Source organism: Egretta garzetta, unplaced genomic scaffold, assembly GCF_000687185.1.
Source record: "Egretta garzetta isolate BGI_Z169 unplaced genomic scaffold, ASM68718v1 scaffold360, whole genome shotgun sequence".
NCBI classification, from domain to species: domain Eukaryota; kingdom Metazoa; phylum Chordata; class Aves; order Pelecaniformes; family Ardeidae; genus Egretta; species Egretta garzetta.
In genome coordinates, this window is record NW_009258261.1 from 1807039 (window position 1) to 1823233 (window position 16195).

The following is a 16195-nucleotide window of genomic DNA, read 5'->3' on the forward strand; positions in this document are numbered from 1 at the left end:
AGAAAGAGGAGAGACTCCTCGGCCCCCCAATTGCACAGCTGCTGCGATGCCCGGGAGAAAGGCTTCGTCTCCCTCCCAGCCTTTGTGCACACACACATGCCATTACACACCTCTGCAAAAAAAACCACTTTCTGGAGTTAATTTATAAATATTTTATGCCGAGCGTTGAACTAACCTTTTGCAAGCACAAACACTATGATAAATTGCAGCATGTGCGCATGGGACAGAAGGCAAAATATCAAGTGACAAAAATAGCCCCATCTCCTTCATTGTTTATTGTTTTTCTTTAATTTTCATCTAAAATGAACTTAGATGCACTTTAGAGATGAACACAAAAGACTTTTTTTTTTTTTTCCTCCCCAGGTCAGATACAATGAACTTGTCCTGAAAGAATTTAACCTTACTTTTTAGTCCTCCTCCAGAAACCCTATAAAAACAAAGCTTTCCACATGCTGGGAAGAACGGAAACAAACCCAAAGCTTTACAAACTGGCTGCTGTGAACTGCAGCTCTCCCTGTCCTGAAGCCAAATGCTTCACTCATCCTTGCCAGGCTGTACCTTTCAGCCACTGGCCATCATCTCACCACCTTTTTCTGGTGGTTTTGGGTTTTTGGGGGGGTTTTTTTGCCATGCAAATACACACAGAGTATGACAACACAGATGCGTGGATTTTTGGAAGGCAACATTAAATTCAAGGGTACAGCTTCTTCCCCAACACCTGAGTAGAGGGCTGAACACCAAAGCCGTGGCAGTGTGAGCACGTGTGAAAACAAGCTTTGCTGTCAGTAGAAACCCTAAACCATGGACTCTTGCACTTTGTATTTAAGCTGGGTTCATTAAGCCCTTCCCGAAGAGGCCCCTGGTCCCTGCTGCTCCTAAACCTACAAGATAGAGAAACTCAGAGCTTGGTGGTCAGAAACTCCTCAGCCTGACCCGCAGCTTCTCACTCACGGCAGATCTTGTGCCAGCAAACCTTCCACCACGGCTGAGAACACCAAATGTGAGAATGTGAAATGTCCTTTTGAGTTGCTACCATTTGCACTACCAGATTGGATTAGACCGCTCCTTCCACAGAAAGCCCCATGATGAAATCCAGGCAAGAGTTTTTCCCTTAGCAATGAATTGGCCAATATGCAATTTTAAAGAGATATATATCATATTTACAGATCTCCGAAGAAGCAAAAGTACACAATACTTTTTTTCTGGTTAACTATTAACACAAAATATATTTATGTAAAGTGATGATAATAAAAAAAATTACCAATAAAACCTTGACTAAAATTTCCCTCTTTTTGATCTACACGTTTACTTGTATATCTTTTTAAAGGAGGTTTCTGAATCCTGAGTATCAGCAGGGCTGCTCTCTGTCATGAAATTCCCTCACTCAAGAGGTGCACAGGATAAACAGGCAAACCAGACTAAGTCAAGCTGGAGGTTCAAGGCACAGAGAGGTCAGCAGGCATTCCTATGGATGTATCCCTAATGGGAAAACTCCGCAGATAGCACTGGACACCTCCTGCTCAGATGGAAAGGAATTAATTGTACCATTGTAGATCATGTTTGAAAGTTGAATAAATGGTTGGTTTTTAGGATATATTGATATCTTTCAATGAAAAGATAAAACAAGCTGGGTTTAATTCTGTCTGTCTTCACAGCCACGCTGACAAATCAAGTCCCTCCGGCTCTAAACAGCACACAGCAAGCAATGTGATACACCACAGGCTCCTACAGTTTTACAATGTAGACTGTTTATGTCATTTTATTAACCCTATAACTGGTATTCCCTGTGAAAATATTGATACGATATTAACTTTAAATTATTCTGTATTTTTAAGACAGAAAGATATACTTGCTAAAGATTAATAAAGGTAGAACAGTCTCAGGGAAAAGAAAGAAAGAGGAAAACAGAATTAAAGAGGTATAAATGTTTTTATGGAAGCATTCACATTTTGGTTGCAAATTCAGAAAACTACTCAGAGCCACACAAATATTTCAGCGACAGCTGATCAATTTGTGGATGAAGATTTTGTTTTATTTAAGGCATCAGAGGAACAAATTCCCTCTTTTTTATAAACAGAAAAGTACTTTTCCATTATTTCTATTGCAACTTCTGTAGATGCGTTACCTTTACCACAAAATTGCACTCATCTTGAATTTCCATCTTGTTTTAAAAACTGAGAAGTCAAAGTGTAAAAGACAAAGTAATACGGCTTCGCACAGGACGAAACAGGACACCCCTCCAGCACCGGAGGGGAGCAATCAGCAGACTCTCAGCTTTGATTTAAGGATGATGTTACAGGCACAGCTATTACAATGTCACCAAGATAACATGAGACAAAGAAATACCTCACTAAAAATTCCTTTCGTAGCACACCCTTCTCTTTGACCCCCTTCTTACCACCGGCAACAAAAAGATTAGAGCAGTGTGACCTACCAAAAAGAGGCAGGAAAATGCTGCCCCTCAAAGCATGAGTGTGTGTGATTTCGGAGGGAGACAAGATCAAACGGGCAGGATAGGAAAAGATGACAAATGGTCATCTTCACCAAGGACGGACAGTAAATGCATACTAGTATCACAAAGAAACTTCTCTTTACTGCATCAGTTGAACTTGGAAGATGGCTTTTTGAGATGCTAGCCGGACAACCAACAGTCTTTTACAAATATTTGCTCAATAAACCACACTGAGGAGTATTCACATTAGGCCCAGGTAGCTATGGTGCTTATGGTAGCCTTCGCTCGGCTAAATTTGCCCTCTGAATCAACCCTGCGTCGCTCCCTGGAGAAGCCTCTTCCTCCACCGACTACACAAGGAGCATACAGAGACGAGAGTCAACACACACAGTTCAGAAGCAATTTTGGTTGCCAAAGATTAGGTAGGGAATGAATCTTCCCAGCTGTCACCTTGCACCTCTTGGAGGCAGTTGCTTGAACTTTTTGTTTAGTTGTTGGTTTCTTCACTGTTTTTATTCAGACAGCACATGAGGTCATGTTAATTTTGTATCCCCCTAGAAAAAGAACTTTTCCAAGGTTATCTCTGGCACCCTGGATACAAGCTCCATGAACCTGTTCCCACTATCAAGAAACTTTAAGGAATAGCCAAAAGGTCTGTAAGTGTATCAGGATCCATTACACAGAGGAACAAAACATGTTACTTGCAGATGAAGACTGCTGCGGGTCCAGTCAAGTTGAAGAGGAACAAAGTGCTGCCGTGTCTCAGGAGATGAGTGTCCATCAGAAATTTCACTGATGTTCTGGCACTGTATTTTGAAAACAAATCCTCTCCTTCAGCTGCTGTCAAGAGGGGGAACAAACTAAAACCCAAGCAGTTCCATTCATTTCACCAGAATTCACATTTTCAGACACCATCCCAAGCCCTTGGGTAGCAGGAAAACAGGCATCCAGTGTAATGAGGCTATGCTAGGGGAGACAAGCATCACACAGAGAAGTTAGAATTTAAGCCCTTACAGAAGTAAATAAACCACAGCAATATTTTCAAAATTCCTGCTTTAACAACATCTCTTTGAGCAACTGATATTGCCAGATTTCAGTTACGTCCTCAGGGAAATACAAGCCATTTGTAAAACAGACCCATAATTCATAACCTAAGGCCTCTTCTCTCCCTCTGAACTCTTTTACTAAAATCAAGGACAGCCTTAGAGACGGACCTTTAGGCGAACAAACTAAAAACCCCAGGGCTTTGCCCCAAGAAGCTTGACCCCGGGTAGGTGTCGCACGCTCCGGCAGAGCCCCTCAGGAGGAATGGCTCAGCAGGGCTGCCAGCATCCTTTATGGGAGGCTATTTCGCTGTGAACTCAACATCTCTCTCATCATTTTAAATGTGAAATGCTCTGTTCTTCGTGTTGTATTCAGCACCCTGTAACTTCACACAACCCAACAAAACGAGAGGACAAACTCTACGGATCTTTCTCCCATGGGAGTTGTCTGGCACACGGCATCAACCCCGGGAAAAGCCTGCGAACCCATGACTCTGGTACGCACAAGGGACAGAGAAACAGCAAGATCAAATGTCTACTTCACTAATTCTTAGAAGATTTTCTCTGCTGGAAAAGTAGCTGATGGTCCACTGTATCTTTCACATGTTTCTATATTCAGTCAGCTCCATATATTCCTGGCAGCAGATTTTTTTTTATATATATACATATATATATCACTCAATTTCTAAATCTAATTATTGCTAATACAACTTAACTCCACTTTTTTAAGCTCCTCATAAACCCACAGCAAAACAGGGTCCTTTCTGTGAAATTCAATAGAATTATCCTCCTCAAGCCCAGGGCAACAAGCCTGTGGCTTTCTTTTTTTTTGTCTCCTTCAAAAAGAAACTATTTTGAATCTCAGATCCTGAGGTTATAAATAAACAACCCTCCCAAAAATCAGTAAAAGGCCCTTTCTACTTTAAATACTGAAAATTAGCCTATGTCGAGCCAACAGGACAAGTTATTTAGATATAACAGAACCAGTTTTTCTGTGTTTTGATGTTTATATTCTTAGAGTTCTCTCAGGAGAAAGCTATTCCACACAACAGATTTATTTTTTCCCCCCAACTTCCTGGTACACAGTAAGTTAGTTTTTAGTGCTTATGGCCACTTGGTCCTTATGTGACCCATGGAATAGGAGAAAAAAAAGAAAGAATTATGGTATGCTTATGCCATTTAAGTTCCCATTAACTTGTTTGTTGACTTTACCAAACTTAACAGCCCCTCAAAATAAATTCTTAGCTTATTTGGATTGTTGAAAACAACGTATGCTTCAGGTCAGGAAGAACCAGTGATCACAGCATCGCTGGTTCAGAGAGAGGATGAACCCTTCAGAACCATGACCATCATAGCCAGCGTGTGAGCTGCATCACTTGGAGCAAGTTTCTAGCAGAGCCTCCTTGAGTTACACAAGGTAGCCAGGGGTCCTCTCCCCTTTTCCAGAAAACCCTCAAGAAATCCAAAGCATCTCCCCCTCTCCAGCCCCTACATCCTCATACAAGCAGTTGATCCCCCTGTGACAGTGCTGCAATCACTGGAGTCTTCTGTGAGCTGATTCTACCTAACCTGGCCAAGAATCAACCTAGTAAAGCAAGCAAATCACTTCCTGGGAGAGGAACGGAGCAGAGAAGGGGAGAAGGGGATTAAAACCTCCCTTACAGCTGTGGCGGTTTCTTAGACCCACTCAAGCATGATGCATAACTTCAATCTTAATCCATGTGGCAACTTTTTCCAGGATAATATGAGCTAAATGAAGGTACTAACCACTCTACTACCCTGTAACGAGTGGGATACTGTTGTACCTGTTAATTCCCAACATGATTCTGGAATCACAGGAGGCTTTGCCACATGGGAAGGAAAATTACACACCCCCTGGTGCCACCAGCAATGGCTAAACACAGTTCTGAGCTGGCTGTGTTCTCACACCTGCAGCCATGGCCTTGAGGTCTGTACGCAATGCATTTTCCCATATTTTAGAAAATTGTGTTTCAGCTTCAGAGCAAGACCATTAAGAATTGCTTCCCGAATAAATGAAAGGCTGGGAAGTTAGGAAAATATTGCGTTGTTTTGTATTTCTACTTGCAAAGTAGAAGTACAAAAGAGTTCCTTACCAATGTTCATTTGAAACACACTCCTAGAAGCAGGGATGCATTTGTATTTCAGCAGGCAGCACTTTTACACAGGCAGACTCTCATGTCAGAAGCTGTTCTCCTGAAGCTAAAGCAGTATAAAGTAATACAGCGCTGACAAGCACTAAGCAAATCATTAAAAATTAGTTTCTTCTAAGGTAAATAGCGTTGACATTGCAGTGGGAATTAGATACGCCTGTTGTTTAATCATCTTGGAACCAAAGCAATAAAAAAAACCCTCATAAAAATTATTTGACAAGTACATGCAGGCAGTGTGAGAGCGTTTAAGATTACCATGGTACCTGACTGCTGTCGCAATGACAGCAAGCCAGAAATGTGGAGGTGTTTCACACAAGACAAGCTGAGGCTCCGTTTTAGATTCTGATTTCCTTGGGTGGAAAAAGAAAGGGGAGGCAAGTGCACAAAGAAGAGATATTCTTGGTATTACTTACTGCAAGAGAAGAGTTCTTGCAAGTGGCGGGGGGGGGGGGGACGGGGAAAGTTATTTCCTCTAACACTCAGAAAGCCTGGTGATGATGATTGTGTTCAGAGTCCCCAGGGACGAAACAGCTCCAGAGTGATGCAGATTACACTAACAAGCACTCTGGTAGTTGAAAACCAGCATGTACTTCCCTACCCCGTTTTAAACATTCTTTTAATCTAGGGATTATTAGAAAGCGGCAGCATTCCATACAGGTTTAAATCACCTGCAACACAAGAAATGAAATATGCTAGAGGAGAAGCAAAATCTTTGAAGATACACAAATATAGTACACAACAGCATCTTTGTAAGGTTAGGATCGGGACAGGTCATTCATAAGCATGACATATGGGACTAACCCATCTCTTCCACATCCAGAAAGAAGCGAAGAATTTCTGTTTCTCAGCACTCCTGTGAGGAGGGAGATAAAGAAAAAGCTGCAGACAGGAAAGAGCTGCTATGGCAAATATTTAATGCAAACTAATTTTGATAATGAACTAGCAAATGATAAGTGCTGCATTCCCCCAATCTCCATCTCTAACGTGGAAACGACTGTGTGTATCCCAGTCCTGTGCTGCGATATAAAAAATTATTACCCATGTATGACATTTTTAATATAATAGAAATATAAAAATTAATCGAGTGGAACATAGAGAGCATTGGTACTAACATGAGTAAAGCAGACCCATGTTCTAGTAACTACTGGATTTTCACTGAAATAACTAGATTTCTAGCCTTGCAGGAACCTCAGAAGAAGTGCTCCCTGGGTATCTCCGGGGCCTCCTCCACCCTGGAAATCTCCCTCAGTGTCAGTAATGGACGCTTTGCTCCTGGCACACCTACATACAGCCAGTTGGCAGGGGTGCAGCCTTCTGAGTCTGAACGCAAGTTTCCAAAACAGATAAAAGTCCATGGGTACGTATGTTTGTGAGGGGGTGAGCTACAAGAGTACCTGACACACTGCAATGACTCAAATCAGAGTGAAAATTTCAGAGGTAAGAAGGAAGAGGAGACAAAGTGAAAAGCAGGAAAGGCCAGAATAGCCTGTTACATCCAGATGTTTATGCAAATGGAAGACTGCATATGAAACAAAATATAGTCAGAATTTATCAGGGGCATGGAGATATGCCATCAGCTTTGTAAAGCGTAACTTTTTCTGCCCATGAGCACAAAAATCTGCTACATATACAGCATAGCAGTTACCGTGCGTGAAGGCAATGTCACTGGTCATGCAATACACCCACAATTGTAAGTAGTAGTTTTTCTGGTTAGGTTCTTACACTGTCACTTAAATACCCCAAAATACCCTGGAAACACATGAAAAATTTCTCCTGCTTATCCAGATGTATAGATTGTATAGATAAAGCACTTTGCTTTGATTCAAAAAGGCCAAATCTTTTCCTCAACATCTGACTCATTGCTTTCTACCTGGTTTGTCTCTAATTAGTACCAGCCAAGTCTAAAGTCTAAACACCAGCCTGAGAGATAGAAATGTGTTTGTACAGAGGAGAGAAACTATAGACAAAAAGCGTCTTCATAATTTCAAGTGTAAGAGATTTGAACGTGTTTGTTTTCAGCACAAAAAGTTCCATCCACTCTGACGACCTGTCAAAAATATCATTAAGTGTCAACAGGATGCTGGGCTTTGCATTAACAATGCTTATAGTGTGAAGTATGTTTACCACTGGGGAAAGGAAAAGAAAAGAAAAAAAGAAATCCATTTCCATATACAACATACAGAGAAAGCCTTCTCCAAATAAATGGACACGTTTGTTCATATATGGTGATCTTCAGTTCTTGGAATTTATTTTCAAATAAGCGCAACTCAAAAGTAAAGGTCTAAAGAGGAAGACTTGTGCAGGCTACAGACAGAGGACCGATGACGTAGAGGGTAGCGGGGAAGAGGTGATTGGCCTTTGGTCTGCTGATATTTAATAAGACATCTGAAGGCTTCATCCAATGCATGCACAATTGATTCTCTCGGTAAATCTATTAAACCCCTTGATGGCATCCTGTTTGAAGCTGAGATTGCCACATGATCCACTAGTCCAAAAGGGAAAAAAAAATCCAGAAAGCAGAACCAGCGTCCTCATGTGCCTTAGAGCCACATGTCAGAGCATTAGCATGCAGTATCGTTTGTAGTCTGACGTACAATTTTAATTAAGAGTGGTTTGCATACCTTCACGGTAACTACAGCTTGCTTAAAACGCAAATATGCTTACTTTTAAGCTGCCCTCTGCCCAATGCCAGCACTGTTGCTAATCAAGTCTGCAGTGTAATAAGTCTAGGTTCTGTTTATGTGTATCTCAACTAGCAAAGCTGATTCTCAGTATAATCATCATCATGAACAAAATTATACAGCTCAGCTACATAAACTTACCCCATAAAGCTCATTATTTAGAATACATTAGAACATGCAGGTGCCAAGTAATTCCTATATGCTCCATCCTTGTTTTAAAGCTCTACTTTGATATTGCAGTTCACTAAATCCACAGAATTATAGACAAGGAGTTTCATGCGCCGTTTCAAGTGAAGATTTCATACACTGCTTTAAAAAAAACCAAGCCACACACAACTCCAAGAACACAACGTAATCTATTCACAGCTTCCTAGAAAAATAAGCTTTGCCACAGAGCAAGAACAACACGCTGTTTCTGTAGCAGAGCACTGGTCTCAGTACAGCAACACAGAGAGACAGCAAGTGGAGACACCTTGCAAACCTGAACCTTCCCCAGGAGAGCATGGGTACTTTCACACAGTCACGGGTGTCCTGGTTTTGGCTGGGATAGAGTTCATTTTCTGGCATAGTGCCGTGGTTTGGATTTAGTACAAGAAGTATGTTGATAACACACTGATGGTTTAGATGTTGCTAAGTAGTGCCTAGACTAGTGAAGGACTTTTTCAGCTTCCCCTGATTTGCCAGGGGCACAAGAAGCTGGGAGGGGACACAGCCGGGACAGCTGACCCCAACTGGCCAAAGGGCTATTCCAGACCATAGGACATCATGCTCGGGGGGAGTTAGCCAGGGCAGGGAGAGTGATCGCATCAGTCAGCGGGTGGTGAGCAATTGCACTGAGCATCACTTGTTTTGTATATTCTGTACATTCTCTTACCATTATTATTGTTATTATTTTCCTCTGCTGTTTTATTAACTGGGTTGCACCACGACAACCGGCAACTATGACCTGGGATGGTTCACAGCCCTCTGCTGTGCTGCACAACTCCAATAAAGAAAAGAACCTAGGTAGCTCTGCTGAAATGAAACAAAGGACCGAGTTTGGGAGCGAGGAGGAAGCCAAGGGGATGACAAGAGGGAGGAAAGAGGCAGAGCAGCAACCTGAGGATGCAGGGGCAGAAGGGAAAAAGAGGAGAAGCAGCAGAAATGAAAGCAGAACCGGCAGAGAAAGGCAAGGGAGAAACGGGAAGACTCAAACACAGTGAGGAGTATGCTGCTGCTGCCAAGAGGTGACCTGCAATCTCAGGTCCTGCAGGACTCCGAGCCCTCCCCGGGACTCTGGCTCGGGCTCTCAGGAGGCCACGCTGCCACTCCCAACTGACCCTTCCCGAGCAGCTCCCTATTTAGCAGCTAACCCTGGAAATAGTCCCGTGTCTACCAGCAAACCCCCCATAACTGACGCCCAGACAATCTTTGAGCAATGGCTTACAATTCAGAAAAGCAGCAGAGAATCTCAAAAGCACATCCTGCACGTCGACATGCCACGCACTGGATGACCTTCCACAGATGTTCCAAAGAAAATGACCTTTCTCTCCCGTCAAAGATGACAGACGCTTCCTTGGACAAACACAGCCCAACGCTAGTTGTTCTACAACTTCCTACCCAGCTTTCCAGCCTTATAAAATACACACTTTAGCCAAGAGAAAAAAGGCAGCACCTGCCCAGGGTGTACTTCAGTCGCAGCTGGGCAGGCTCTGGTTTCTGAAAGCACAGGTGCATTACACCTATCCTACCACACCAGTACAAATTAGATTTTTCTGCATGATTGCCTACTCCCTTAGTTAAGCCTGAGATTCGCTTTATTGACTAGAGTGCTTACAATATAATCGTGTTATTACATTTCACTATGTATAAAATGCTACTGCTTCGCATTTCTGAATTTGGAAGAAGGAAGATGTTAAACAAAGGATGAGGCTGGATGCTACACACACTCGCGCGGAGCACAAATCTCTGGGCAAACCACTTCAGATGAAAGGCACCATTGGACTTAGGTTCTAACAAGAGGGAAAGAAAAGAGAAGCACTAAAAGCCGTATTTCCCAGATTTTGGATGGGGAGGTATTAATATTCTGCTCCAATATTACCTCCATCTCAGATTTTCTTTGGCTGGAAGAATCCCACTAATATTTTCTCCAGTGGCCTATGAATATCATGAGTGTTCTGCCTTTATTTGCATGCAGCCATTAAGTAAACTTATTTGCCCACAGGTAAATGTTCTTCTGGGTGTACAGAAGGTCCAAGCCAAGATTTTTGGCATGCATAATCCTCAGAATCTCTTTCCAACTTCATCCTTAAAAACTGTATTAAAGAACATGAGCACTACAGCGCAAAATTATCAAAAGACAGAAAAACGCCATCATTACAGTTGCCAGGCAACCTTAAATAACCTTCTGTCTTTTTGCATATGTGCTGTAACACAGCCTGCCATGACGTGATCCAATACTATTTTTTTTTCAGCCAAACTCTGTTGCAGGCAGTGTCCAGGCAGTGAATGGGGGCTGTGTAGCAAAGCAGGCTGTGGGCTGCCCACGCTCACTTGCGTTGCAGAAGCTGGAAGGTGCGGAATGAAGCAGATAGGGAACTGCAGGAAGAGAAATACGGATCTTACAGCAGCTGAATGATACCCCGGAGAACTGGGCTGTGCCTTTACAGGAAAGCCCATGAAATGGTGGGCAAGTCACGTCAACACTGTTTTTCCAGGTGGTCACTCACTGTGTGTTCCCTATTTTCTCTGGGATCAGCCCGAGGCACCTGGAGCCTGGTTTGCAGAAGGACTAATGCCCAGAGCCATGGGTTCGCAATCAGAAATGTACACTGGCTATACCACCAAGGCCCAGCACCCTGGGAACTCAGGTTGAGGGGTTTTCAAGCTAGGCACCAAAATTCCTTGAATACTATTAAAATAAACAACAAAGACATTAATAATTTTGTATTCAATGCACACTGAAAACAAATGTTAAATAAATAAAGAGAAAATGAATGAAGACGACAAACTACTTGGCAGCACCCTTTCAACAAGCCCCTTATTATTCTGGGCAGTGAATGAAACAGAAACCGTGTGGGAGAGAAAACAAACACAGGACCAGAGCCAAGCAAAGGGCATAAAAGAAAGGAGAGCGCAGAGGAGCCGCGCTCACACAGAGAATGGTGCCGAACAGGGAAGGGGGCAAGATGGCAAAGGGGGAGCCCTGGTGACAAATCCCTGCCCGAAGGAGGAAAGCCCTCTCCTCTGAGCGGAGGGAGGGTTGTTGGACACTGCTGTCACTTCTTCAGATGGGAGATCTGAAGGCTGATCCAGAGCACAGCAAGCATTGGAAGTCATGTGCAAGTTCCTGGCCAACAGCAAATTTCTTACACCCTGTTTGCATGTAGAAGTGCTTGCAATACTCAGCCCTCTAGCCCAGCACTCTGCTTGCTGCCCCAAGAGAAAAGTATGAGTTGAAATCTCTCCTGGGAGCCAGAAGAGCTTGTGGAGAGCCCTGCATGTTGTCATGCAAACAGGGGGTTGCAAGGAAAACACAAGAAGGAGCAGAAGGAATGAGGTGATGTCGCAGGCCTGGAGTACAGCATCCACCTCTGACAACTCCTTCCAAAAATCCTCTTCTAAAAAGCAATGGCTGAGCAAAGCAACATCCAAAGCTCTTTGAAATAAAGTACTGCCTGTACAAAGCAAAAGTTGTTCGTTTACAGTAAAATACAAAGATTTGCTAAACACAGTTTTCTTACCAGGTAGCTTCTGCACGAGGATCATGGCAAGCCAACATCCCCCAGACAACCCCAAGGCCACCAGGACGCAGCAGCACCGTCTAACCCCATGAGTCCCTCAGCTAAGCTCTCGTCCAGCAGCTCTGGGGAACAGTCTCCTTCAGAGGTGAGTGAGTCTTTTTGATCTCCAAGCTCTGTGCCTAGAAAAACAAGCCTCTCTTTTTTTTCTTCTTGCTTTCAGGGAATGGTCCAATGCAGACACCTGAAACTGAACCAGATTTACCGCTCCCTCAAACAGCCTAGGTTTCTCCATGTGCTCCATGGTGAGCTCCGTGTGACCAGCTGGATGCAGGCTCATTGCTCAAACTCCAACAGCAGTGACCTAAACACCAAAGGACAGCAATGGCAATGAAAAAAAAGCACCTTTTGCTACTGCCGTGGTTTAACCCGGCTGGCAACTAAGCACCACACAGCCGCTCGCTCACTCCCCCCCTCCCTCACTGGGATGGGGGAGAGAATCGGGAAGAAAATAAAAGGTTAGAGCCGAGAGCTGAGATAAAGACAGTTTAATAAGAGAAAATAATAATAATAGTAATAATGAGAATGATAACAGAATATACAGAATATACAAAACGAATGACGCACAATGCAATTGCTCACCACCCGCCAACCGACGCCCAGCCTGTCCCGAGCTGCAATCACTCTCCAAGCCACAATCAGTCCCCTAGCCGCAAGCAGTCTCCCCGCGACCGACCGACCAACCCCCCCGAGCATGACGTTATATGGTATGGAATAGCTCTTTGGACAGTTTGGGTTAGCTGTCCTAGCTGTGCTGTACTCCCAGCTTGTTATGTACCTGGCCAAGCAGGAGAAGCTCAAAAAGTCCTTGAGTAGTCTGAGCACTGCTTGGCAACAACTAACAACTAACATCAGTGTGTTATCAACATTCTTCTAGTACTAAATCCAAAACACAGCACTATGCTAGCTACTATGAAGAAAATTAACTCTATCCCAGCCGAAACCAGGACAACTACACACAGAAGTTGACTGGATTCCATTAGTACCTTTACTTTTCTAGTGGAAAGGGTCAGTAGGAAGAGAAACGCTATGGGAAGACGCTGTTGCCAATGCCTGCACCTTCATTGAGAGAGAGCATGTCAATCAACAGCTCTTTTTCACATCCTCACAGCAGTAGGTATCACAAAAGCCAATTCTGTCAAGTGTCATGTTTGTTTTCATAGTATAATCGAGATATCTGTAGGCAGGAACAGGTTCCAGTCTAATCAAGTTTGATCAGACTTGAGCTTTTTCCCAGACAGTCACACTTTATAGATGTCTCTGAGCATCACGGTGATATTTACTGGGAAACACAAGCACTCCATTTCCGTAAAAGCAAGCAGTTTAAAATTAGCTGCAGATAACTCAAAATGACTGCTTAGAGCAGAAACGCAATTTTCTGAAAGGCGTTACTGGTTCTGAGCATGATGCACTGCACTCATGATCCGTCATGCTTCATTACTCCAGCCCAAGTAAGTCGGGCCAGTGTAACTGGATACACTAGAGACTCTCCTCAATGCCAAGCTCTTTTAAGATGTTGCCTTCCAGGCTCAAGTCTTTGAAAAAAAAAAAAAAAAAAAAAAAAAAAGCCATTATCAAACTCATTTTCCCAAGTCCTGTGGCATATTTACAGGTTAAATGGAATTAATTTTTTTTAATAGTTCTTAAAGCACAGCTCCACTGTTGAGAGCGATTCAACAGAAATGGAATCAACTGACTTAAAAGTTTATTGCCTTTAAGCATTCAAATTATCACTTCAGAGTTTTAAAGGAATAGGTATTATAGCAGCTTTGCATGTTCAACCAAGGTTTGGAAGCCATCAGAGAATTTATTCTAATACCAGTAGTAATTTGCAAGTATCTCATTTGGTTAGGCCACTGCAAACTAAATATAGGGCAAGCATGTCCCTGATTTGCATTGGTGGAGCTTAGCCATATTTGAACACAAGGAAACTTTGTTTTTTCCATCTTGTATCTGCCTATCTAACTCCACCTAATATAGTTTGGGAACTCAGATTACAATGCCATAATCTTCACTAGGTCTCCATTGACGGAATTTATTACAATTAAATCATTAGGAATGTGTCAATGCATACAAGGAGGACTAAAATTCAGCACAGAGGTCCCTTGGTTGTGCAGGGTCAGGGTGAAAAGCACTAGAAACTTACTTCTGTCACTAAACCAAGAGGCTTTATACCTTCCTTGTGACTTAAGAGAAAAAATCCTGAAAAAGTAGTATCGTATGTACGGTTACTTTTAAAAGTGGGACTACTATTTCAAGCATTTATTAACCAAATTAATCATATGCAATTTAAATTATGCTTTCCTTGTCTTATTAACATATTAATGCATATACATCAGTGAGTTGAACTAAAAATATATCAAAGATTTGCATGTCTGATTATCTTTGTGGAGCTTTGCAATTGACAACCTGAAAGGAGGACAGAAAAAACCCAAACAAACTTGTGTCAAGGTCTATGCAAAATTACAGCTTAGAGAAGTTCCTTAATCAAAAGGTTGTTTTATATCTTTTATAAGCTAAAATGAGAATCTCTTTCTAAATGAAGAGGACTTGCTCTTGGAATTATGTTCAAAGTAGTCATTTCCTCAACTTTTAAAGCAGTAAATAGGACAATGCTGTCTTAACCAAAAGCACTGCCAGTGATCTCCCCCCAACCATCTCCTTTCAGAGAAAAGCAGCGAAGCTTATGCTTCAACATGCTGCCTCAGAAAGTATTTTCAAAACAAGCAAAAAGAAAAAAAAAAAAAGGAAGAGGCACGCAAGGAAACAGGGAAAGCTATTTTGACAATGAAATTGTTGACAGCAATCAAGTTCTTGTAACAATTGAATGAAAAAAAAACCCAAACGAGTTTGCTTGTTAAAGCTGTGACTAAGTCAGGACTGGTTCAGCTCTTCCCATACTTCTAGCATCACTCCAGGCAACTCAGCCAACTCTCTGTGGTTCAGCTTGCCATATTTCCCACCTAACATTGGAGAAAATAATTGGACAAATAATAAGACAAGTATTTCAATCATGTTTCTCATTAATGACATTCATGAATGCACAGAGCTGAGAGATTTTCTAGAAACAAAGAATACTAACGCTGCTAGAACACCAAGATGCCTCTGTTCTTGCAATCTTACCAGATTCCCACCTCCAGAATACCATTTTAGATCATTTCCAAATCCTTTTCCACACTTCTCCAGATTAAGTCTACAATTCTGAACTTGTCCAACAGCCATGCCTCTCATTTTCTATGCCTTTCATTTTCTATTTCGTGCCTTTCATTTTCAATTTCCTCCTCCGTTCTTTGAGGAAATGCTGGCAGTTTGGAGAGGTTATCTGTAGTGCTCAAGGAAAGCTGCTTTACTTCTCATGTTCAAGAGACCACTAGCTAGGATTTAAAAAGTGTGATCCTTTGAACACCTATGTTTAAAAGAGCATTTTTTTATGCACGGCAGAGTTCTCAATTTTGCCCTCATCCTGTCCCTTCAACAAACTGATCCAGACTAAAAATAACTTGGGGAAAAAATAAAAAGGGTTGGGACGGAACAAAAAAATTAATTTGGACTCACTTAGCCAATTTCAACTTTCAGCTCTGTAAATGCATAACCACCAGGGTAGCGCAATGGTGAGAACAAATAGCAAAGCTCAGGAACTCTTTAAGTCCACCTCACTGAAAGAAAAAGACCTGTAAACTGAAGCTCCCACCTAAGACCCACAGGTGATTTTCAGTAGCAGTTCTATTTACTGCCTTCCTTTCGGTCTATGTGTTTCAACAGGATGAAGGAAAGGCCAGTGTACCAGGGTGCACCTGTAAGATGAATCCATTTAATATGGAGGTAAGCGAACCTGCAAACGCAGATGAAATGTTTGAGCTTCTTCAGTGCAAACTCCCACCAGTCATCTGCTGAAAACCTGACCTATACAACATGGAAGTTGCTACCTGCAAAAAGAGTTTTGTTTCCTACAGTCTTAATTCACTCCCTTGGGAAGGGGCATGAGCATCTCTCCAAATTTTTTTTGCTGGCATCTAGAAGTCCCTGCTAGGTACCACTCCTAGTAGTATAAATTGATAGCAGCAAGAAC

The 16195-nt window shown here is 42.4% G+C and overlaps 1 protein-coding gene across 2 annotated transcripts in view; it reads right to left on the reverse strand.

Moving 5' to 3' along the window:
• The window catches only part of COMMD1 (copper metabolism domain containing 1), a 62461-nt gene that overhangs the window by 35372 nt on the left and 10894 nt on the right, over positions 1–16195 (reverse strand). The window contains exon 3 of one of the 2 annotated variants that reach the window (XM_035893593.1): positions 3226–3418. The exons of the other annotated variant lie outside the window; for it this stretch is intronic. Coding sequence (XP_035749486.1) covers positions 3296–3418 — 123 coding nt within the window. The 3' untranslated portion in view covers positions 3226–3295. Of the gene's footprint in view, positions 1–3225; positions 3419–16195 lie in introns of those variants that run through there. 2 annotated transcript variants of the gene reach the window in all.